The following is a 26,405-nucleotide window of genomic DNA, read 5'->3' on the forward strand; positions in this document are numbered from 1 at the left end:
AGGGCACTTGGGTGGCTCAGTCTGTTGAGTGTCCGACTTTGACTCAGGTCATGATCTCACAGTTCCTGGGTTCAAGCCGTGAGTTGGACTCAGGCTCTGTGCTGACAGCTCAGAGCCTGGAGTCTGCTTCAGATTCTGTGTCTCCCTCTCTCTCTGCCCCTCCCCCACTAGTTCATGTTTCTCTCTCTCTCTCTCTCTCTCAGAAATCAATTAAAAAAAAAGACATTAAAAAAAAAAAAAGATGTAGAGATGACTCTGCAGATACTGCCCAAGTCCTTGGATTCCTGAACATTTCCCGTGGATTCAGAACTAAACATATTTCTTTGACTATATTTACTATACAAGGCTGAAGCTCAAACATTTTGGTTCTAGCCTGTTTTGTGTTTTCTATTGCACTAGTAAATGTTTCTTTGTGGATTTCTGGCTTGGCAGGCAGGGATAGGGGCAGGTGGGAATGAACAAGAAAACAAGTTTGATGGGTAGAACCACCTGAGAGTTGAAAATTGGCAATCTACTTCCTATGTTCTTAGTAAAGTCCTGCAGTCCAGGGCAGTGACCTGGGGCATTTGAGCTTAAAACCTGCTCTGTTTACATAACCTCACATTTCCTACATAAAGAGGTCCTTGTGAAGTCTGCTGGTCTGTCAATTCTAGTCACAGTCAGTTCTAACAAGCACCTGACCATGAAAACAGAGGCCAGACTGGGGATGTGGGAGGAAACTGGTCAAACTAGTCAGGTGGTTTTATTATTACTGAGCATTACATTTTTATCTGGGGGAAGGACACTAATATAATTTAACACCTATTAAGCCTAAGTACTGTGTCGGTGTGTATGTAGACTTCACACAATCCATTTAATAACCCAATGAGTATCATTCAGATGAGTAAACTGAGGCTCAGAGATTAAATAACTAGCTCAGTGTCATATAGCCAGTAACTGCGGCCCACATCTGAGTCCACAAACCCCCAGCTCTTGACCCACTGCTTGTTACTCTCCCTCATTCAGCATCAGACAACTTTTAGTCTAGGCACTTCCCTATAGATGAAGCTTTGGCCCAACCCTGCTTGTAGAGGGCTTGAACTTTGACAATCTAATTTCCCCTCCTCCTCGTACCTTAATAATCCTCTGGTGAGTTCCTGATGCTGCTGCCAATAGGTTTTCTCTTTGCCACCATTTCTCCCTCTCAAGACGGAAGACTTGAGTAAAGCTTCCGTTTTATTTTAAAAGACAACCCAAGTCTTTGTTCTCAGCTTTCAAATTTTTTTACCAGATCCTCTCAGTTTCCCATTCCAAACCTTTTCTTCTTTTTTTTTAAATTAAATTTTTTTAACGTTTATTCATTTTCTTGAGAGACAGAGCGCAAGTGGGGGAGGGGCAGAGAGAGGGGAGACAAAGAATCTGAAGCAGGCTCCAGGCTGAGCTGTCAGCACAGATCTGGAGCCAGATGTGGAGCTTGAACCCAGGAACCATGAAATCATTACCTGAGCCGAAGTCTGATGCTTAACCAATGAGCCACCCAGGCGCCTCTCCAAACCTTTTCAACTAACCTATCCTCTCTTGGTCTCACTTGCTGATCCAATTCCTGTCAACAAGTTCTGTCCCAATCTACACCCTTTGCTAAAACATTCACTCAGCCTCAGCCTGTCAACTTCGTGCCTTCCATTTCAGTTCCTGAAAGCTACTCTCTTCCAAACAAAGTTCTCAACAGGGGTGTTTTTGGCTTCTCTGAGCTCAACAAGCATCTCCCCGTGCGCCCCGCCCCTTTCCTAGCACCTCTGCCTGGACTTGGCACAACAGATACTGTTTGTGACAGAGCACAAGATGGTTCTGTTATTTATATGGCTGCTCAGGCTTTGTCTCCTTACACAGCGGGGGAGGGGCAGAGAAAGGGAGATACAGAATCCGAAGCAGGCTCTAGGCTCTGAGTTGTCAGCACAGAGCCTGATGCAGGGCTCGAACTCATGAGCCATGAGATCATGACCTGAGCCGAAGTCGATGTTTTACCGGCTGAGCCACCCAGGTTCCCCTGCCTACTCCTTTCTATACAGTCCCTCAAACTATAACTGCTTTGAAATCAAAGACTCTTACTATTCACATTCAATACAATGCAAAAGAGATAGGTGTTTAATAAAACAGTTTAAACTGAGGGTGGGCTAAGATTTTAAAAGCAATAATAGGATACTGCCCGTTGTCTAAACAGGACAAAACAAAACAAAAAGCCCACTCTTGCTGCCCTGCAGTACAGTTTCCACGATTTTATAAGAAAATCCTTCCTGAGAATGAAATTCAATCAATTAAATATTAAAATACGGAATTCACTAAAGAGTATGGGTATTATAAGCTAGGATCTGCTTTAAAAAAAAAAAAAAGCAAAGTATTACTCAAAAGCTTACAAACTGCAAAAGGTTAAGTACAGGCTAAAACCCTTTCGTTTCTTAACTTGGATCAGTTTATGTAACTCAGAAGGTGGAAAAACTTGGAATACGGGCCTAAAACAACACTGACTTATTTCCATTCAAGTTATACTACAAGGGAAAAAAATGTGAAGTTTGAAAACTTTCCTTTCCAAAGCCAGATTTAGATAAACTGAAGGACAAAGAAATAGATGCCATGAATCCAGCCTATACAGCTTCACAATGATTTATTTTTGTCCATTTAAAGTAGAGTCTTCTTTCCTGTTCTTCAAACAGTATCTCTTTAGCTGGCTGCAGAAAAGCTAATCTGAAACCCATGTGGCCTGGCTTGTTCCAGGTTCACAAACCATGCTGGTATTGTATACCCTTCCATTACTGCATGACCTGGTCCCTAGGACCAGCAGTCAAGCCAGCCTGGCCAGTGCAGAAGAAATACATGATGATCACCAGAAAAAACAGCCACTCAGAAGTACACACTTTATTCAAGGTGGGCGGGAATCAGCAGATTGAAAGGTATGTGTCATTCTTGCATAAATCTGCATGCCTGTTACTGTTCCCCTTCACCCTGCTGTGCACCTGAATCCTGTGTTCCTGGACTGCCAGAACTGAAACTGGCTGCCCAGCTGGGCTGGGACAGCCTCCTGCACGCCACTGCCAGCATCACCAACTTGTGAACACAGTTTTAGAGCCACGTGGCTAATCTGTCCAACATCTGCAGCTGTCTGCTGTCCTCACCTTTGTCCCAGAAGTCTCTGTAAACAGTGGTACTGCAGCTGTACTCACTGCCCAGGAGATGCCAGCTCTTCTCCCTGGCCCCAGTCCCACTGCAAGAGGTGAGACTACTAGTGTTATTAAGAGCAGCTGCTTAGTAGTATAAAACGAAGGGTAGAAGGCTCAGGGTGGGCAGACAATTTTTTGTAGCTCTAGTGACAGCAACTTTGGACATGGGCTATTCTCCCAGGAAGAGCCTTTTATCATCATAAAATCTTTTCATGCCCAACTTATCTTCCTAGCAGTGACGTTCACAGAAGCAGAACTAAGCTGTTTCTTTATTAAGCAGTCAAGGACTCTATGGCCACTGTCTTTAGGATGGCCTATGTCACACCTAGGTGTTAAAAAATGAACTGGGCCAATCAGATTCCCTCTTTCTGGAATTCTACTAGAAATATAAAAACAGTTTTCCCACTGGAAGTACAATCTGAGACGAGCACACATGCAGAGAAAAGCTGAGTCATGATAATGGCAGAATATGAACAACGAAGAATTAATAGCTCCCACTGTTTGACTCCCTAGCATGACACCTCCATGATACCTGGTTCTAGCACAGCTTCTATTCTGCGGCTTTCACCACATCCCTAATTTGACGTAGTACAAGAGAACCTCTGACCTTTGTAGTCAAAGAACTCAATTACAAAGCAGTGCACCTATGTGCAGTAATGGTGTGGCATCACCCAAGGGGCAGACTCCCATGGTTAAGCTATACGGGATGTAATCCCATGCTCCTAGCTCCAGCATCAGCCTAAACCAGATCTTGGAAATACCGTTATGTGAGTGTGACCAACAGAACAGAAGAATTCAGGAAAAAGCCAAGCAGCACTTTCATTTTTAAATAGCTGTGAAACTATTTCATGGGTCATACAACTTACGTTGCTAATTTTTATATAAAATCCAGTCTTGTAAATAACAGCATACTTTATCAATTATGTTTAAATCTTAGAATTTATAAAGTCCAAGTTTAAACCAATGTTCCTTTCCCACACATGATACATACTAGTCAAAGAAATAAAAACTATTTCCTTTCTAATTCACCAGATAAAACAGCATGAATTATTTGTCTGCTAGGTCCAAGTCTGTCTGATAACAGCTGTGCACTCTTAGGAAAAGACACCTCACCTCTTCGAATCTCATTTTAAAATGAAGATTGTATTAAAATGATCTTTAGGGAACTTCCCAGCTCTAAAAGGTGATAGACTTCTGCTCTAGTACTCTAGGAGTGAGCTCATCATTTGCAAAGATAAAATTCATTCATTTAACAAATATCTAAGGGCCAGCTACTGAGGCAGGTATGCAAGGTACTGGGCATAGAGCAGTGAACAAAACATAAAAACACCTTACTCTCATAAAAATTACATTCTGATCCAGAAAACAGACAGAAAAACACATAAGTTTTCCAGGTCATGATAAGCACTTTGAAGAAAAATAAAATGAAGTAAAAAATAAATAAAATGAAGGTAAGAGGGAAAGAGAGCAAGAAGATAGAAGATAGAATATAAAAAGACTTCTATTTTAGATAAGGAAATCAGGAAAGATACTTCTGTTAAGGTGACATTTGAGTAGAGGTCTGTCTAAAGGAAGAGGTGAATAGCCCATTCAGAAATCTGGGAAAAGACAGTTTCAGACAGAAGAAAGTACTAAAGCCCTGAGGGACCTGAGTGGGCCTCAAGGAACAGCAAAGAAGTCAGTGTAGTCAGAGTGGGTAAGGGAGAGAACCATAGATGATGACCAAGATTCAACAGATGAGACCTGAGAGGAAAGGTTTAAATGCTTCCAGTAGAAGATTTATACCAATGTGGTTTCTGGCTTCTGCAGGAGTCCATTCTATTCCAAACATACAGGCAAAAGGTAAGTCCACAACTGTAACGTACCATCTATCTAACTTAGAAGTAAGCAAAAGTGGGGCTGCAGATGTCCAAATTAGTATAAACTACATAGGGAAATTTGCTTTGGGAAGCCATGTGATATGGAATCTGGAGTCATTAAGATTTTCATTTCTTTAACTCCAGTTAAGCTTCGGCAAATCTATCCTAAAGAAAACACTATGAAAGAAAAAGCCACATACAAGGACATATTAACAGGAGCATTATTTATAATAGCCTAAATGACCAATAAGCAAGTAAACTATGGTATAACAATAGGTAAGGCAGACTCTTGAAAAATATGAAAATTATGTAGTAACATGGCAGGGAAGAAGGAGGATAGAAAACTGGATCTTTGCTACAATTACACCCCCCCCCCCCACCGCCCACAAAAAAGGATATGTATGAATAGAGAGAGACTGGAAGGAAACAAAAAATGATGGCGGTTGGTTCTGCTGGGGAAGCAGGATTATTCTTACTTATAAAGGTAACACTTGTTCAGTACAAACTAGATTGCTTTGCTCTGGTTTTCCTACTTCATTACAATGTATACTAAGGCCTAGAATTAAGAGAACAATAGGAATTCCTATGATCATGTACTTGACAAGAGGCCCACACTTATTTCTAGTCCATGGAGGTCTTCTTAGTAACCCTGCAATAGCTAATGATGCTGATGTTCTTTCTTGAAGCTTCTTTCCTTCGCCTCCATGGCCACAGACATACTCCTAGTACTTCATTCACCCAGGTCTCTCCTGATGTGTTCTCTTCTTCCTTCTGGTTCCTAACAACATTTACGTATTACCTGTTTTTCATCTTCTCCCTCCTCTCCAAAAAGATGACTCTCAAGAGATGTGTGCCCCCAGTGCCAGTCTCTTTTCCCAAACTATGTAACTGCAATCTCACTGCCCACTAGTAATTTCCTCTCAGATCAGATGTGAGGACATACCAAACTCTATGTGTCTTTAGTCAAATCATCACCACACCAAACTAGTTTTCTCTCAATTGACTCCCCTACATTCAAGAGAACTATAATGCCCCCATTCAGTGGAAGAAATTTTAACACAACCCTAACATCAAGTTTGCCACCATCCTGATCACTCCCACCGGTCTCTTACTGCCACCAATCCAGTAATACCTCCATGCTAATATCTTGGGTCTTTGTGGTCCTTATTACTTCTTATAAGCTAGATTACAGGAAATTCCTAAAGAGTTTTTCTGACCCTGGCTAAACACCAAAACCGAAGAAAAATATCCCAACCTCTCCCTTGCTTAAAAAAAAAAAAAAAAGACTTCAATATCTGGGTAATATGGAAGTATTCTACGTGCATTTTCTTATTTAATCCTCAAAACAGAATTAGATACTATTATTATTTCCATTTTGTAGGGTTTTTTTTTAAAGTAGAGAATTAGGAAAATAACCAGCCCAGACACATATATGGCAAGTAGGCGAACAGGAATCCAAAGCAGGCAGCTTGCTCCAGAGCCTGTATTCTTCATCACTGGTTACTCAGTCTAAGTCCTAGGCTTGGCAGTCAAGCTACCACATAATCCTGCCTTAATTAAGCCTGCTGCCTACCTCTGGGCTGTCCTTATTCCCAAATGAGAATAGTAGAGTGCAATATTTAAGAGCGCTGGGCTCTGAGGCTAACCTGTTGTCACTTAACACATGACCATGGACAAACTGCCCTCTTCTAAATCTGTTTCTTCTTCTATATAAAATGGGAACACTAAGGTGCCTACCTTGTGCAGTTGGGAAGATTAAATATAATTTAGAAAATTGTAACCCAATGCCTTGCTCATAGCAAGCCCTTAGTAAAGAGTTGCCATCCTAATTATCATAATTCCAGCCCCCTGCAATTCCTGCCTATTCTTTTCCTGCCTAGTTTTGAAGATCAAGGTCTTGTACAGCCCACAGCAATCTGCTTCTCTTCTGCATGCAGAGAGTATTTTTTGCTCACTTGTCATTAACCATACATTGATCTGTATTTTTAAAAAAAATTACAGTATCATTCATAATATCTACTGTATGCAGAGAATGCTTTAGTCACTCCACATGGACTTACGTACTCATTTTAATCCCCATCATGACCTTCTGAAATAGGTACTATCATTATCCCTCTTTTACCAAGTGATGAAACTAAGACACAGAAAGGTTAAACAGCATGCCTATGGGTCGTACAACTAATATGTAGAGGAGTCCAACAAATCTAGTTCTAGAACCCATGTTCTTTACCATGACTTAATATTTCATATCCGTTGTTTCCATGTTTCCTCCAGGAAACTGCAATCTTCTCTAGATCCCCTATAAGGCCAAATATAGACTCTTCCACAGATTGACAAGCAACAAATATTTGATGGATTGATATTCCGAATGCTGCATAATCATGTGCATCAGGACCTAAGCCCTCTGTTTGCATTTATTCTGTTCTTTTGCCATTCTTTTTCAATAACTGTCTTCAAATTACCTGTAGCCAAGCTATTATAAACATAAATGTCATTTATTACAATTCTGTATGAATGTGGGATTTGGTTCATGCCCTAAGATACGGAAGAACCTCTCTTTCCAGACTTCACAATTTCAACTTTGCTAATGCAGACCTAAAAAGTATGCAAAGATGATCTCAGAAAACTTTTCCTCAATAATTTGACTAGCGTTGGATTTCTTTTCATCATCAAGAACTAAATGTAGAAAACACAAAGCAAGATTTTACTTCCATTTTATCAATAGCTATTTGAAAGTACTTTAAACTGATATTTCAATTCCATTCTTCCTCCACCCCAAAGACAAACACCACACAAATGCCTTCGTGTCCGCTCTCTGTGGGGATGACGTCAATTTAGGGAAGAAAAATAAATCCTTCTGTTTTGAGGCTCTTTCTTTTACATCATTTTCTCTTTTTTAACACTCCAACCACACTTCGTTTATTCAAAGGTACTAAAGCCCTTTCATACTCAGTCTTTCCCATATGGTACTCTTCCACTCGGGAAACAGCTTCCCTAACTTTGTGACTAAGTACTCAATTTTCAGATCTGTTTAGCTGTCATCTTCTCAGAGAAGCTTTCTCTACATCCCTCCTCTAAATTGAGGCCCACTTTTTAGAGTCACTGTACTCGTTATTTTTCCTTTACAGAACTATTACAGTTTATAATTGTATTTATTTTTGTAATTAGTTGACTAATTTCTTATTTTCCCCACAGGATTACAAGTTATAAGGTCTGAGACCAAATATGAAAACACATATTCTGACTTCCATGCCTTCCTCCACCTTTCATGTTCTCAGTGGTGCTCTAGAGAACAACAAGGAATTATCTGCTGTGGCCTACACACAAAGCGATCCACAGGACTTTGCATATCCTCAAATGGCTGATCAAATACCTTGGTGGTCTGTGTGCTGGAGAGAGCCCCAGACTCCATTACCTCCTATTGTGTTGGCCAGACAATACTTAAGAGGACAACTGATGTGCCTGGACACTGTTTCTCTACATGGATTTTAAGCTCTCCACAGTCCACTGAAATGGTTATGGTTTTACAAACCCTACTGCATATCTCTACAGGTAAACCTGCCAGATGAATGAATATGTATTTCATTAGGCATATACTTTCTGAGAGAAACGCTGAAGGGTTCAATAGATGGTTTATGTTTTGCTTTCTACTTACACATAAACCAAAATGTATAGCCAAACAAACTGTACGTAATGGCCAACCTAGGGCAACCTAAAGAAAAGTACACTCAGCATGAAGGGCATTAACAAAAAGGCATGGATCTGAATTAAAACCTAAGGAATTTAAGGAAAAGGAGAAATAGCACAAGGGGGCATTATTAAGAAGGCACAGAACAGTTGGGGTGAAGGGCACCTGGGTGGCTCAGTCGGTTAAGCTTCTGACTCTTGATTTCAGCTCAGGTCATGATCTCACAGTCCATGGGATCAAGCCCTGCATCAGGCTCTGCTCTGACAGTGCAGAACCTGCTTGAGATTCTCTCTGTCCCACCCCCACTAGTACTGTCTCTCAAAATAAATATAAACATACATTAAAAAAAAAAAAAGAATAGTAGGGGTGAACTCCTTAGATGTTCCCAACATTCAAAGTAACGGACATGGATTCTCAAAGTTACTTCAATCTTGGAATAACATCAAATTTCTTTAGGTCCTCTCAAAACAGGTCAACTTTCAGATTTTAGCTGAAAGCAAAATACAACAGGAGCCAACAGTATAATAATTATTTGTCTTCCTAACCCCTAATCACATGAAAGGCAATCTGCTATGCAAGCTTGCAGATCAGAATTGGGAGACCCCTAGATGTCACCAGCCTATCTCAACACTCAACCTCTGGTGTAGAATAAAGGCACCAGATTTAATGTTCCATAGTTCTTTATTAATATGCTATTATACAGGAATAGCATCAAAAACCATGGAATTAATAAAACTACTAAACTTTGTACTGCCCAGACCAACCCAAATGTTCTCTCTTCAATTCTCCATAACAAATTTAAGTAGGATACTGTAAACATGACACATATACAAAAAAGGCAGATGAGAAAAATGGTGATACAGAAACCACTAGACATAAGGTATTACTGAGAGAAGTGAAAATATTTATCTTTCAAAAGAGAAGACTTAAAGAGAAACTCATAGTCCTTTAAGTACCAAGAGACAAATGGTACAATAATGACTTGGTACTTAAAGGACCAAGTATATTTTACTTTATGGCACACAATTAACCAGTAGGTAAAGATTTCAGGGAAGCATTTGACTCAGCTGAAAAGCAAAATTTAATATCTATACAGACTTCCTTTAAAATATATAGGCTGCCTCTTTTGTCACTGGACGTCTCAGAAGCGAAATGAGTAGCTCCCTAAACTATTTTAGAGCAGGAGTCAACAAACTTTCTTCAAAGGGATTTGAGGACCACATATGGTCTCTGCTACATATTCTTGCATGTGTGTTTTTATAACCCTTAAAAACATAAAAACCATCCTTAGCTTACAGGCCATATAAAAACAGGTAGTTTACTGATCCTTGTTTTAGGGAGGTGATTTCCAATAGAAATATGAGTTGCATATGTAATTTAAAATTTTCTAGGGGCACCCACAAACATATGGCCAACACATGGCTTTGACAAAGCAGGAAAGAATATCCAATGGAATAAAGATGGTCTCTTCAGCAAATGGTGCTGGGAAAACTGGACAGCAACATACAGAAAAATGGACCTGGACCACTTTCTTACACCATACACAAAAAGAAACTCAAAATGGATTAAAGACCTAAATGTAAGACAGGAAGACATCAAAATGCTAGAGGAGAAAGCAAGCAAAAACCTCTTTGACCTCGGCCCCAGCAATTTCTTACTCAACATGTCTCCAAAGGCAAGGGAAATAAAAGCAAAAATGAACTACTGGGACCTCATCAAAATAAAAAGCTTCTTCTGCACAGCAAAGGAAACAATCAGCAAAACTAAAAGGCAACCGACAGAATGGGAGAAGGTATTTGCAAACAACATATCAGATAAAGGGTTAGTATCCAAAATCTATAAAGAACTTATCAAACTCAACACCCAAAAAAACAAACAATCCAGTGAAGAAATGGACAAAAGACATGAATAGACACTTCTCCAAAGAAGACATCCAGATGGCTCACAGACACATGAAAAAATGCTCAACATCAGTCATCATCAGGGAAATACAAATCGAAACTACAATGAGATATCACCTCACACCAGTCAGAATGACTAAAATTAAAAACTCAGGCACCAACGGATGTTGCCGAGGATGCGGAGAAAGAGGATCTCTTTTGCACTGCTGGTGGGAATGCAAGCTGGTGCAGCCACTCTGGAAAATAGTATGAGGTTCCTCAAAAAGTTAAAAATAGAACTACCCTACGACCCAGCAATTGCACTACTAGGTATTTATCCAAGGGATACAGGTGTGCTGTTTCAAAGGGGCACAGGCACCCCAATGTTTAAGGCAGTACTGTCGACAAAAGCTAAAGTATGGAAAGAGCTCAAATGTCCACCAATGGATGAATGGATAAAGAAGATGTGGTATATATATATACAATAGAGTATGCTCGGCACTCAAAAAGAATGAAATCTTGCCATTTGCAACTACGTGGATGGAACTAGAGGGTATTAGGCTAAGCGAAATTAGCCAGAGAAAGACAAATAATATCATATGACTTCACACATATAAGGAATTTAAGATACAAAACAGATGAACATAATGGAAGGGAAGCAAAAATAATATAAAAACAGGGAAAGAGAAAAAACATAAGAGACTCTTAAATACAGAGAACAAACAGAGGGTTGCTGGAGGGGAGATGGGCTAAATGGGTAAGAGGTATTAAGGAATCCACTCATGAAATCATTGTTGCACTATATGCTAACTTGGGTGTAATTAATAAATTAATTAATTAAAACCAAATTTTGTTTCTAGGGTCTCCTGGGTGGCTCAATCAGTTAAACGTCTGACTCCTGATTTCAGTTCAGGTCATGAACTCACGGTTCATGGGTTCAAGCCCCGAGTTGGGCTGTTAGCACAGAGCTTGCTTGGGATTCTCTCTCTTCCATTCTCTCACCCCTTCCTCCACTCTCTCTCTCTCTCTCTCTCACACACACTCTCTCTCTCTCTCTCTCTCTCTCACACACACTCTCTCTCTCTCTCTCTCTCTCTCTCACACACACTCTCTCTCTCTCTCTCTCTCACACACACACTCTCTCTCTCTCTCTCACACACACACACTCTCTCTCTCTCTCTCTCTCAAAATAAACTTTAAAATAGAAAACAAAAATTTCTAATATCTACATTTAAAAGGTAAAAAGAAACTGGCGAAGTTCACTTTAATATTTTTTATTTAACCCAATATATCAAAAACTTATTCTAACATGAAAACAAAATTGCTAATGAGATCTTTTACTTTTTTTTTTTTTATAAAACTAAGTCTTCAAAACCCAGTGTATATTTTACACTTATAGCATGTCTCAATTCAAATTAGTCCTATTTCAAGCCCTCATTAGCTACATGTGGCTAGTGACTATCACACTGGACAGAGTGATTCCAGAAAAACTTAATGCATTCCACTGAAAAAGAGAAGAGAGAGCCTTCCAAGGAGTATCTGGGTAGCTCAGCTGGTTAAGTGTCTGGCTCTTGATTTCAGCTCAGGTCATGATCTCACAGTCGGGGAGTTCAAGCTTCATGTTGGGCTCTGAGCTGACAGCATGGAGCCTGCTTGGGATTCTCTCTCTGCCCTTCCCCAGCTCATACTTTCTCTCTCTCTCAAAATGAAAAACTTAAAAAAAAAAAAAAAAAGAGAGAGAGAGATAATGTTTCAATCAACACTTATTTCTAATGCTTCAAATCAATGAGAAAAAAATGTATTAGTCAATAAATGACTATTGAGATGATTGGCATGCTACCAGGAAAAATACAACTGGATCGCTTCCTGTGCCTTACTCCAACATAAAGTCCAGACAGAAATGAGAAGTCAATCAAAAAAAGTAAAACAAATTCAAAGACCAGTAAGGAGAAAAGAATGCCCAAAAGGGGGGGGGGGGATGTTATCTTAACCATCAGATTGGCAAAGATTGAAAAAGAGTCATTTCCTCAGATTCAATAAAACTGAGTTTTACAAATCAGATAATATTGATGGGAACATAAACGTATATGATTTTTCTTTTTTTTTTTTTTTAACTTTTTAACGCTTATTTAGAGAGAGAGAGAGAGAGAGTGAGTGAGTGTGTGTGTGTGTGTGTGTGTGTGTGAGAACAGAGGAGGGGCAGAGAGAGAGGAAGACACAGAATCCAAAGCAGGCTCCAGGCTCTAAGCTGTCAGCACACAGCCCAATATGGGGCTCAAACTCACAAGCTGTGAGATCATGACCTGAGCCAAACTCGGACACAACCGAATGAGCCACCCAGGCGCCCCCATATATGACTTTCCTTAAGGGCAGCTTTGCAATCTGTTTAAAAAAGTATGTACCTCACTTCTGGAAATTCACCCTAAGAGGTAATGATAAAGGACAAAAAGATGAAGGCATAAGGATGTTCACTGAAGTGTGATCCCTGAGACAAAACAGTTAGAAGCAACTTAAGTGTCCACTAACAGGATGGATTAAATCAAATAAAGTCAGTAAGATAATGTAGGTCTCTTACAGAAAGATGTTGACATTGCTGAGGGGAAAATGCAGGTTATTAAACAGCATGCACAGCGTGATCCCATTTACGTAATTGCAAAATTTCATATAAATGTTTATGTTCATAAAGAGACAACAGAAGGATATTTAATAAAATGTATACAGTGATTATGTCAGATATAGATTTGGATAATTTTCTTTGGACATGACTATACAGGTTTATCTTCATTTTTGTTTATATTTGAGGGAGAGAGAAAGAGAGAGTGGGGGAAGGGCAAAGAGAGAGGGACACAGAGAATCCGAAATGGGCTCTATGCTAAGAGTGGAGAGCCCCGTGTGGGGCTTGAACTTACGAACTGTGAGATCATGACCTGAGCCAAAGTCGGACGCTTAACCGACTGAGCCACCCAGGCGCCCCTATCTTCATTTTTCATGATGATCAGATCACCTGACACCTTTGATACTAGAGGTGTTTTTATACCTTCTCAGCATGATGATTTTTTTTCAACTAGCACTGTTAGAAATATCTTTTACACATGTAATTTTAGATAGCGTGCTACATGTACCACAGTGTAGTGAACACATTCTTTCACTGAGATGACACTGTCTTGATGCTCAAATGCAACTGGTACTCTTAGGAATATTTTTTAATACATGTGACTTTACAGAGCATATTACCTGCGGCACAGTGTGGTGAACTCATCCGTTCACTGAAATAACACTACTCTGATTCAAGGAATTATTAGCACTCTTAGAAACATGTTTTAAACATGTGTTTTTACAGTGTTATACATGTACCACAAGGTGGTGAATACATTCCTTCAATGGAATAATCAGCTGGCGATTTTTATCTTTTCTGCTTAATATGAAACTTATTTTTTTAACTTTAAAAATTCTTGAAGAGAAGTAAAAAGGAAATGTTAAAAGTAAACAGCCCTATATTTAGTGAGTAAATATTTTCACAGGTTGTTGAGAGAATGAGGAGAAATATAGGTGGCAAAGAAACCTAATAAACCAGACATAAGAAGAAGCCACCCAACTTTCCCAGGTTAAGCTATAATTTCATTCCTGTACAAAGCACAGGAAAGATAAGTATTTTGACTCCATCTTCTTGAAGGAATAATGTTACACAATAATACATATCGAAAAAACAATTCTTTGGAGATGAAATACATCTTTGAAATATAGCTACAGATGAAGAAAACTTCCTTTTTAACCCAAACACTATTCCATGTAATTCTAGGAGTTTACCCAGAGCTAATATCACTAGAAAAGTTCCCTGAATTCTGCAGAAATTACAGACTATGAACAAAGTAATATATTTTCAGGTCTTGGTAAATTATCAAAAAAGCCTACTAAAAATAAGGGAAGAGTTCACGTGAAGAGTTCTTTGCTAGTTTGCCTTCTACCCCTCAACACACTAAGTCACTTAAAATACAGACATGAATAGGGGTGCTTGGGTGGCTCAGTCGGTTAAGTGTCTGACTTCAGCTCAGGTCAAGATCTCAGGGCTTGGAGTTTGAGCCCCGCATCAGGCTCTGTGCTGATAGCCTGGAGCCTTAAGCGTGTTTCTGATTCTGTGTCTCCCTCTCTCTCTCTGCCCCTCCCCTGCTTGCACTCTGTCTCTGTCTCTCAAAAATTAATAAACATTAAAAAAAATTTTTTTTCGAAGACAGACATGAATAAAGGTAATTTCATACAATGTCATTTTTCAGCCACTAGGTTTTCAAAGTTTGGGTTTTATAAGACCTATAAAACCAGAGGACACTGGGATACAAATAATATTTGACTCTAAATAATCTTTCCCTCTCCACTCACTGACATTGCTCAAAATCCTAGATTTTTTTCCTCTCAAATAATGAAAACTTAGCACAAGGTTCACTCACACAAGACTCACAAAATCTCACCGTTGATATAATAAATAGATGCCCTAAAACAATGAGTGTGCTCCTGGGGGGAACAGTCTCCAAGTGAAAACAGTAAGACACAAAAAGATGATCAACAATAAAATACTTTCTTAATTAGGGGAAAAAATCCAACTGCTATTTCAAGAATTAAAAGGCTGTCATAATTTTATTGAACTGTCATGCTAGCTCTCCAACAGGCAGGCAGTGGAGACATTTTAAGTGCATTACCTTTAGGAGGAAAATACGACTTGCTTTCAGCTTTGTGAGGCCAGTCTACAACGAGAGGTCCAAACCTGCGAAAGCTGGCAGTGATCTCATCTATAAAACAAAAAAGGAATCTTAGCATAAGAGAAAAAAAAATATTGCAAACAGAATGGCATAAAGCATGTCTTTTTATTTAAAAAACGTTTTGAGAGCTATTTCTAAAGCATTTTTACAGAAATCAAACCTACTAAGTGAAATACAATTGTCTGCTGGGTACATTTGGTTATTCACTTTCAACCATGCAAAATGTGTTTCTAACTATAATTCATTGCTCTTCACTGCCAGTAAATTTGACATAGAGAGTTTGGAAGAAAAAAAATCTGTCATTAACTAAGGTGACCTCTCAGTCAAGTAAAAAAAAAAAAAAAAAAAGACTCTACAAATAGGAATGTTCTGTATTTAGAACAAAGGCAAAAGCAAAAGATTACAAAATATTTAAAACGTGCTTTCCCTTATGCAAAATAAACTCTAAAAGATCTAACATTATTAATCTTAGGTTATGATTATTAGTAATCTAAGATTATGACTCTCTGAGATTATTTTAGAAATAGATACAATTCTTTGGGGCACCTGGGTGGCTTAGTCGGTTAAGCATCTGACTCCAGCTCAGGTCATGATCTCACAGTTCGTGAGTTAGAGCCCTGCATCAGGCTCTCTGCTGTCAGCACAGAGCCTGCTTCGGATGCTCTGTACCCTTCTCTCAGCTTCTCTCCCACTGATTCTCTCTCTCTCTCTCTCAAAATAAATAAACTTAAAAAAAAAAAAAAAGAAATAGATACAATTCTTTTGGTGAGGAATAGGGGCAAAAAGTAGGTACTTCTATTTGATGATAAAAAGTTAAAACCAATGATCTATTTCTCTCATACTTACCTATGACACATCCTATGAAGAAAATGTTTCCAACGTTATAGCTCAATAAATTTACCTTTTCCTTCTGACTTCTGACTCAAAGCAAAAGGTTATAACTTAGCCCACACTCAGATTTAAGTTGCCACTCTCTCAGCCATGATCTAAACTTTGTCTTTAAAAAAATCCAATTGATAGATGAGATTAACACCAGTATAAAAATAATTTGGAGGAAAATGAGTCTCCAGCTCTGTACAACCTTAAAGAAATAAGTCTAAAATAAAATTATTTTTACTTTTTAAAAATATTTTTTAAAAGTTTATTTATTTTGAGAGAGTGAGAGAGAGTACGTGCACATGCACACAAGTGGTAGAGCCTCACATGGGGCTGGATCCCACGAACCATACGATCATGACCCGAGACGCCCAACCAACTGAGCCTCCCAGAGTGCCCCTAAGATAAAATTACTTTTAGAGACTATTCCTTTATCACCGCGAAAAAGAAAATCATGATAAATTAGAGAAATGCCATAGCTACAACAATACTGACAAAGCAATTGTTTTAACAATATTTTTACAGCAGATCCAAAACCTACCAGAACTAGAGTTGTTTTTTCCTTTAGGCTAATTCTGTCACAATTACATTTCATTGGTCCAGTCAACAAATATCTACTGACAACCTACTATGTGCTGACTGGCTTCGAGCATAAGTGAAAACTCACTTTTGGATTGATGGTATCTCAAAAATATTAAGAAAAATTCTAATTAGTTTTCATTCTTTTAAAGGCAAAGGGTGCTTTTTACTAATCGATATATTAAAATATGAGATGGGATGGTGTGATAAATATGAGCAAAAGCACCGGAATCAGAATAATTCTGAGCACTAGGTGCACCATTAGTTACACAACCTTGGACAAACTGTCTCTCTCTGAGCCTCTTTCCTTATCTATAAAATGGAGTTGGTAGGATATGCCTTATAGGATAGCTATAAGGATTAAATGAGATAATGTAATGTGAAGCGCTTAGCACAATAATGGGCCTATGGAGAGTTTCATAAATATTAACTTTCATTATTATTTTAAAACGTATCCCCAAATGAAGGCCTAGAAAACAAGAAACTGTTGGGAGACTGCTATATATACACACATTTGAACAGCAGACCTGAAGTGCACAATCTATTACTTCCCCATCTATCATATATTTTCATCCTCTGAACACTAAAATATGAATGTCCTAAAGCTGCTTGGAGAGGAGAGACAGGGTCAGATCACACGAAGAACAAATCTGGCCTTTATAAAGTCATTAATGAATGCGTCATACCTTCATCGATATCAGGAGGAAGGCCTCCAACAAACACCTTTCTGGAGTAACGTTCTACTCGTTCTCCATTTTGACAGCGAGTGGGAGAACTTAAGCCAGATGACAAGGATTGATCGCCATGACTGTCATCCAGGAAGGCATCTTCAAAGGGAAAGAGAGAAGACCGACCTGAAACAAACGTGGAAGTTTCCACAGTTAAAATTATTTTCTTGGACAAGAGATGCTTTATTAGGAGCCAAAGTGTAGACTGAATCATACAAAAAATAAAAGAAGTATCCTGAACTGTGACTTTTACAATAGGATAAGCGACTGCAGATTACAGGGTCTAGATAATACCACCATTTTTGTGTAAAGGTATGTACAGCACGGAAATAACTGGATTGATAGCGAGAAGAATAAAAAATTAGAGCTGTTTTTGCTGCTAAAAATCACTACTTTTTAAAACAGTCCATATTACTGCTGCTAAGAGTATTCAGCAGTTATTTTTCTTTTCCCCAGACATTTCTTAAAATAAATAGAAAAGTAGTCTTTATTCACATATTTTTATTTGTTCAAAGGTTCAGACTGTCCCTGACAGCAGAGGGAATATTAAACTGACAACAAAGGTTGATAACTTCTCTGAGTGCAGGACTAAACATGATCGAATTTTCCCTGTCATTTCAAGCTAATCCAATTTGGGAATAAGCATTTGCATTAACAATAGGTGAAACCGCTCTGGAAAACAGTGTGGAGGTTCCTCAAAAAATTAAAAATAGATCTACCCTATGACCCAGCAGTAGCACTGCTAGGAATTTACCCAAGGGATACAGGAGTACTGATGCATAGGGGCACTTGTACCCCAATGTTTATAGCAGCACTCTCAACAATAGCCAAATTACGGAAAGAGCCTAAATGTCCATCAACGGATGAATGGATAAAGAAACTGTGGTTTATATACACAATGGAATACTACGTGGCAATGAGAAAGAATGAAATATGGCCTTTTGTAGCAACGTGGATGGAACTGGAGAGTGTGATGCTAAGTGAAATAAGCCATACAGGGAAAGACAGATACCATATGGTTTCACTCTTATGTGGATCCTGAGAAACTTAACAGAAACCCATGGGGGAGGGGAAGGGGAAAAAAAAAAAAAAAAAAAAAAGAGGTTAGAGTGGGAGAGAGCCAAAGCATAAGAGACTGTTAAAAACTGAGAACAAACTGAGGGTTGATGGGGGGTGGGAGGGAGGGGAGGGTGGGGGATGGGTATTGAGGAGGGCACCTTTTGGGATGAGCACTGGGTGTTGTATGGAAACCAATTTGACAATAAATGTCATATATTGGAAAACAAAATAAAATAAAATAAAATAAAATATTCTATTGCTTACCATGTGGTTTTGCTTCAAAAAATATGGACAAATGGAAATAAATACTTTCAATTTAAAAAAAAAAAATTGTGGTTTATATACACAATGGAGTACTATGTGGCAATGAGAAAGAACGAAATATGGCCCTTTGTAGCAACATGGATGGAACTGGAGAGTGTTATGCTAAGTGAAATAAGCCATACAGAGAAAGACAGATACCACATGTGTTCACTCTTATGTGGATCCTGAGAAACTTAACAGGAACTCATGGGGGAGGGGAGGGGGGAAAAAAAAAAAGAGTGGGAGAGAGCCAAAGCATAAGAGACTCTTAAAAACTGAGAACAAACTGAGGGCTGATGGGGGGTGGGGGATGGGTATTGAGGAGGGCACCTGTTGGGATGAGCACTGGGTGTTGTATGGAAACCAATCTGACAATAAATTTCATATATTTAAAAAAAAACAGGTGAAACACGTAAATGAGAACACATAAATTAAGATGTGGGAGTACAGATGTAGATGTGGTTATGACATCTCCACCCTACTAACCTAAACAATATTTTATATCACTCAAAAAAATTATTTTCATTGTTAACTCTATGGCCAAGTAGAGTTTATACAGAAAAGGCATCTACCCATTTCACACGACTATAAGAAAGATACCAGCAGTTAGTCTGTTAATAAATGTAACACAATGATGCCACCCAATATTACAAAATAAAATCTAAGTTTAAAAACAAATATATTTCCTGTTTGAGTCAGTGAGTTCCTGGTGAAACTTTCCATTAGGTTACACTCTAAAAATGAACTTCTTGAGCTCTCGAACTTTTGAATAAATTCAAAATTCTAAAATAAATTCATACATTCTTCAAAAAAAAGAACAGTGTCTTCCCCATTTAGTCTATCCTGTCTATATTTCCCTGAAAGCTAGATTCTGCGTCACTACAGCCAACTCTCTAAAACAGAATATAAATAGTCTTACAAAAATACTGGACATTTATTTCTCTTACAAAAAAATAGCTACTAATATAACTCTGTTTATTTTATGAACAACCCAGGTGGTATAAGAAAGGCTCTATTTTGATGTTGGGAGTTAATAAATGAAAAGACCTAAGAATTTTTTGTTCAGCTCTTCCCAGATTAGCTACAAAGAAACAGAATAAAATTTGTCACCTCAGTCACCTAGCTTTCTTAGCCTGGCAGGAACAAACAATAGGCAGTAAATTCTCATCCCTTGATGTCTGTTTTGATCAATGGGGGTAAAAGAAATAGATTTGCAGGAACTACAGGCAAAATGACCTTCTCAAAGACATCCAGGGATGTGCTCCCACAACTGTTAGGTTTGCTTTTCACATAGTCTACACTCAGAGAGTTATATGCTTGCTCTGTGACAGGCACATACCCAAATCAGCATTTCCCACACAGTACTCCTATCCTTACCTCTTACCCTCAACACTAGTAACATTAAATGCTCAGAAAACAAAGGCTGATGGGGGTGGGGGTGGGGGGAGACAAATAAATAGTGCACACTGTATGCCCTTCCCAGACATTCACAATCCACGTTAGAATACAAACAGTTGGGAAAAGCACCACAGTAAAATAACTTAATCAACATGGACTTAAGATAAAGGAAACATTCAAATATATATAGTTCAGTGGAAAACACCCAAAGAAATATTTATCCATATTCTAGAATCACCAAGTAAGATAGTTATTTGAAAGTTCTTGACAAAGAAGTCTGGTGAGAGACAGGCAAATGCATAATTATAAAACAGAGAATTAAGTACTAAGAGAAGAATTTACCAAGAGCACAATTTACTGCCCTACAGGAGATGGGATGGGGAGAGACCTTTAAAGTGATTTCATAGGAAGACAACCTTGAGCAGAATCTTGTGGGCTTTGGAATTTCTAAGGTAAAGAACAAGAATCCATAGAGAAAGAACTTTCAAAACAGCTTTGGTATTTCCCTCCAAACTAGGTCCTCTAGCATTCCCTGCAATCTCAACAGAAATGACTATTTTCCACATCCAATTCAATCCAGAAATCTAGGAGTCCTCCTTGACATCTCCCTTTCATACTCCAAACCTAATCTCTCACTCACTAAATCCTATCAATTCAAGCTATGAAATAATTCATCAATCCATTCACTTCTCCCATCTTCAGTCCTAATGCCATGGGGGTCCAGATCACTATCATCTCTGCCCTGAACTAACAGTTTAATGAGTCTGTAATGCACCCTGTTTAGTCTACTGATGTCTATCTTGAACCCTACAATGCTTTCTCCACAAAACAGCCAAAGTCACCATTTTCAAATATTAGTCTGAACACATAACCGCACTCACCTTTATCCTTAAAACCTTCCATTGGTGTTGGATAAAGTACAAAAACATCAGTGTCAATTTTGTAGGCCTCTGTCATCTCCTATATCACAGTTGCTGCCTCCCTCCCTCTGGTTCACCAACGTCCAATCACATAAGACTTCCTTTGAATTTCCTGGTCATTCCTCCTTGCCTCTGGCACTAAGGACAAGGTGTTTCCCTGTTGCCCAAATACTCTCTTCCCAACTCCCCAGTTTTCTAGTTAATTCCCACTTAATCCTTAATCTCAGGTGAAAAGTCACTTCCTCAAGGCAGAACCTTTCTGACCTTTTAGATTAGGTTAGTTCCCTTTTCTATCCACTCATTGCACTTCTCCTAACACTTTTCCTAATTACCATTATACTATCGTGTGGGTTTTTATTTGGTATCTCATTCCCCAATCCCATTAAAATGTAAGCTCTATGAGGACAGGGACCAATTTAATCTCGTTTACTGTATCTTCTTGTCCTAATGAGGGCACATAAAAGGGATTCAGTAAATATTAAAAGTGAGGCAGCATCCAGAAAAGGGTGACAGTATGTGCAAACACACACTACTGCAAGCGTATGCTGGAATACAACACACAGGTGTGACAATAGCAAGACGTGAAACCATGTCCTAGGAAATTAAGACCCTTTCCATTGCTTCTATATGTTCAAGTGTTATATTCTATACTCTATATTACAAAAGTAATAGGAAATTTCCCCATTTTCCAAATTTAATATTTCATTCTAATACTACCTTTTTTTTTTTTTTTAACTTCCATCACTTCCTGGAGACTGATATTGCCATCTAATCATCTTCCATCCTGTCAAAAATGACTTTTCTGAGATGCCTGTGACCCTGTCACTCCCTCTACCCCACATCCTACAATAGCCCCCCTCACCCTCACCAGTAATTTGCACCTAAGAAAAGAGGGGATGGGAAAAAAAAAAAAAAAAAAGAAAGAAAAAAGAAAAGAGGGAATAGGACAAGAGTTTGAAGAAATCTGGGACAGTCCAGATGAGAGATGAGGAAATCTTGAACAAGAGCAGTGAAGAAGGAGACAAAGTAGATATTCAAGGCATTCTGGAAAAAAAGACACCTTTCTTTGTGCATGGCCAACATAACCACAGCTTCCCAAAATATTCTGGCAAAGAAAATAAAATCAAGAGCGAATTGTAAAAATTTGGACTATTTTAAAAATTGGTTATGGGTACATAAGAAACTTGTCAAGGTTTTAAAACCGAACCTCTGTCTTATTAGTAGTATTTAGAGTACCATAGACTTTAGTGATAAAGTTGCCCTTGGAAATGACACTGCTAAGAATTCACATGTATGTGATGTTTCTCTGTGGATAAGAACTAAGAATATAGGTCTCAGAGCCCAATCCCCAGATCTACTTAATCTGAATGCATGGGGTTCAAATTTGAAAATCTGTACTTTTAACAAATTTCCCCAGTGATCCCTACACTCAAGTTTAAGAGTGAAATGGAGATTAACTGTCTGTAGCAGGCATCCACTTGAAAGTGATATTGTGTCAAGTATATGGAGCCTTGGGAAACATCCAAATTCAGTCAAGTTAAAGAAAGTACATCCTCAGCAACAGAATGTAAAATCTGTATCTAGTCAACCTTACTGTAACGTAACTGCCTCGGTACTGATGGAACAAATCGTCAGTCCGTAGGAAGCATTTAAAAGACACAAGTGTAGACCAAATGAAGTTAAAAGGATTTTATCATACTGGTAGGATTACTCCTCTGTGGGACAGAATTGTTCCTTTGATGTTTCCATAGCCTGAAAACCATCTATTTCCCTATGCTCTAATTATAAGTTCCTGAAGGACTGTTCTATTAATTAATTTAGTACTTTGCTACCATGAAGAGGCACCACTGTGACTTTTAAACTAGTAGACAAATAATCAGCCACTAAAATTGTATTTCTGTTACGTTCATCTCCTTAAGTTAAAACATTGGTATTCTGATTTGTCCGGGGTTCCTCATGCGATTAGTATTTGTGCATTCATTTGGTTGGCATAAATCCATTCCCCCCAAGACGAATCATCCCTGGGAAGACTGATAAAATTTTAGTTTCCAGATATGTGTTATTAGAAACTGAAACTTTAAGAGGCTACACCCAAATCATGTCCTGTGAGAAGCTCTACTTCACTAACTAGCATCTCTCTGACATTATTTTTCTTTAATGACAAACACTGCCCAAGACCAAAACATGTCTTTCATTTTTATTTTTGATGTTTATTTTTGAGAGGGGGGGGGAGGGAGCAAGAGAGAGGGCAAGTGTGAGCAGGGGAGGGGCAGAGAGAGAGAGAGAGGGAGACACAGAACTCGAAGCAGGCTCCAGGCTTCGATCTGTCAGCACAGAGCACGATGAGGGGCTTGAACCCACAAACTGTGAGATCATGACTGAGCCGAAGTCGGAGGCTTAACCAAATGAGCCACCCAGGCGCCCCACCAAAACATTTTAAGTAAGCCATGTTACTTCCCCCAAATTATACTTTTATGTGCCTAGCATATAAATCTGCTTTAGAATCTGATACTTGGAGGGGCACTTGGGTGGCTCAGTTGGTTAAGTGTCCAACTTTGGCTCAAGTCATGATCTCATGGTTCATGAGTTCAAGCCCCGCATTGGGCTCTGTGCTGACAGCTTGGAGCCCGGAGCCTGCTTTGGATTCTGTGTTTCTCCCCCTCTCTCTGCCCCTCCCCTGCTCACACTCTGTCTCTCTCTCTCAAAATGAATAAACATTAAAAAAGAAAAAAAAAGAATCTGATACTTCCATGTAAAACATTCATATTGAATATTTCAAGAGAAGCAGGAGAATACTTCTCAACAGCTGCAATTTGGCCATTTGGCTTTCCTTCCACCAATGGTTCTGCTTTTGTGATATCTATTTTCAATTAATAACCAGAATGTAGTTTTTTGTTCAGTAACGGAACAAATCATCTCTGAATACAGAGACAACTTAAAGCTAAAAGAGCCTTGTAAGAAAAGTGCCAAATATGAAACCCACAAAGCACTAGTTAAGCATGAAGGCTTATCTGAGAGAAGAACTCTTGCTTACTTAGGAGGCTCCCTTTCCTGCAACTTACGATGGGAAAACAAGAGCCCACTGACCATGATAGTTCTCAAAGCTGCCCAGACCTCACCTCTCAGCTCCCACAAAAGCTTCTGTAGTCAATCCAGCAGCTTCACCCTATTTGTGGCCCAGTACTTCCACTGTAAGCCTGTTTAGTTTTGCAAGGAGCTCAGAAATTAGTCACTTGAGGAGTATTTTTTTCTTAATGTTTATTTATTTTTGAGAGAGAGAGCGATGCACGAGGTGGGGGTGGGGGGTGGGGCAGAGAGAGAAGGAGACACAGAATCCCAAGCAGGCCCCAGGCTCTGAGCTGTCAGCACAGAGCCTGACGCGGGGCTCAAACTCACAAACCACGAGATCATGACCTGAGCTGAAGTTGGACACTTAAATGACTAAGCCACCCATGTGCCCAGGAGTTGTTTGTTTTTTTTTTTTTTTTAAAGAATTATGAAGAATGACTCCCCTAAGGAAAAAAAAAATTGCCTGAAAGTCAAGATAGTCAGGTTCCAGCTTTACTTTGTAATCTTGGACAAAACATTTCACACATCTGAGTCTCATTTACATAATGAGAGATTTGAACTAGATGAATGGTTTTCAAATCTCTGGGAGCAGAATTCCTTGCATTACATAAACATCTTCCACAATACCCTAACATACAGATATTAAAGTGCATCTTACTTGGCATTACCATGTGGGTATGTCTTAGGCATCACAAACTTAACATGTTTTTAAATGAACTCTTGACATCCACCTTGATCCTGTTCTCTCCTGGTCCCATTTCAATACATGGCATTGCACTCATCTGGTTGCTCAAGCTGGAACCTGCACATCAGTTTTGAGTCTTCCTTCTTATTTACTGCCCACATTCAATTATTCAATTTAATGCCATTAAAAAAGGTTGATTCTATCCTCTAGAATATATCTTCCATTTGTTCATGTCTTTCCAACTCTACCGCCATCACCTCTTGCCTAGACTACTACCTTCACTCTGAACTAGACAACCCACTTTCTCACTTTGCTCTAAATAATAGCCAGAGTGCTCTTTTAAAAACATAAATATGATCATTTGACCCTGCTTTAAAACATTCATAGATTTCCTCTTGTACTTGGACCAAGTTCAAAATCCTTACCAGGAGCTAAAGCCCAGAAAGATCATATTTCCTTCCTTCCTCCAACTTCATCTTAATACACCCTCCTCTCTCTCCTACCAAGCTCAGTCATTCTGGTCTCTACTTCCTCAAATACACAAAGCCCTTTCATGCCTCACCACCCCCCCCCCCCCCGCCCCGCCCCACACACACTTTTTAAATAAAAGCTTTATTAAGATATAATTCACCTACCATACAATTCATCCAATTAACCCATTAGCAGCCACTCCTCATTTTCCTTGAACTCTCTCAGGCCTAGGCAATACTAGTCTACTACTATAGACTACTGTAGTCTACTATTGATACTTTCTATATTAATAGAAAGGATATTTCATAAAAGTGGAATCTTACAATATTTGATCTTTTGTAATTGCCTTCTTTCACTTAGTATGTTTTCAAAGTTTAACAATGTTGTAGTATTTATCAGTACTTTGCCACAAGCCTCTTAAAATAGCTGTCTTAAAATTTCTGGAATTTCCTTTAAAACATTCTAAAGAAAGAGGGGAAAAAAGAGAGGATATATGAAACAAGATTAGCAAAAATGTTGATAATCATTGAAGCTAACTGATGGGTACAGAGTTCAATAAACTGTTCTATTTTTGTGTATGTTTGAAAATTTCCACAATAGAAATTTTCCTTTAAAGATACCTGTCTTCCCATCCTTTGGGTTTCAGTTTAAATAACATCTTTTCAGAGAAAACTATCCTAGGTTAGAGGGAAGTTCCCATTTTTCTTGCCTAGCACTCTTCACAATTATCGAGTATGGAAATGTTTCTTTCACTTATTTATTGTCCCTCTCCTACTAGAATGAACATTCTGTAGGGAGACAGAACACATCTAGAGTCTAGCACTGCATCCAACTCCAAGTAAGCACACAAGCACACAAATGCAATTTGGGTGGACAGCTCAGAACCCCTGTGTCATTGTTTAAAACCCTCCCAGACCAACTTCTTGCAAAAACAAAACACCAGTG

At 38.8% G+C, this 26,405-nt stretch overlaps 1 protein-coding gene across 7 annotated transcripts in view; it reads right to left on the minus strand.

Annotated features, from left to right (window-relative positions):
- Positions 1–26,405, minus strand: part of CPEB3 (cytoplasmic polyadenylation element binding protein 3) — a 188,558-nt gene that overhangs the window by 59,510 nt on the left and 102,643 nt on the right. For all 7 annotated transcript variants that reach the window (XM_042961001.1, XM_042960999.1, XM_042961000.1 and 4 more), the window contains 2 exons: positions 17,514–17,681; positions 15,313–15,402 (listed from right to left, as the gene is read on the minus strand). In XM_042961001.1, the coding sequence (XP_042816935.1) occupies positions 15,313–15,402; positions 17,514–17,681 (258 nt within the window). The remainder of the gene's footprint in view (positions 1–15,312; positions 15,403–17,513; positions 17,682–26,405) is intronic.

Source organism: Panthera tigris, chromosome D2, assembly GCF_018350195.1.
Source record: "Panthera tigris isolate Pti1 chromosome D2, P.tigris_Pti1_mat1.1, whole genome shotgun sequence".
NCBI classification, from domain to species: Eukaryota; Metazoa; Chordata; class Mammalia; order Carnivora; family Felidae; genus Panthera; species Panthera tigris.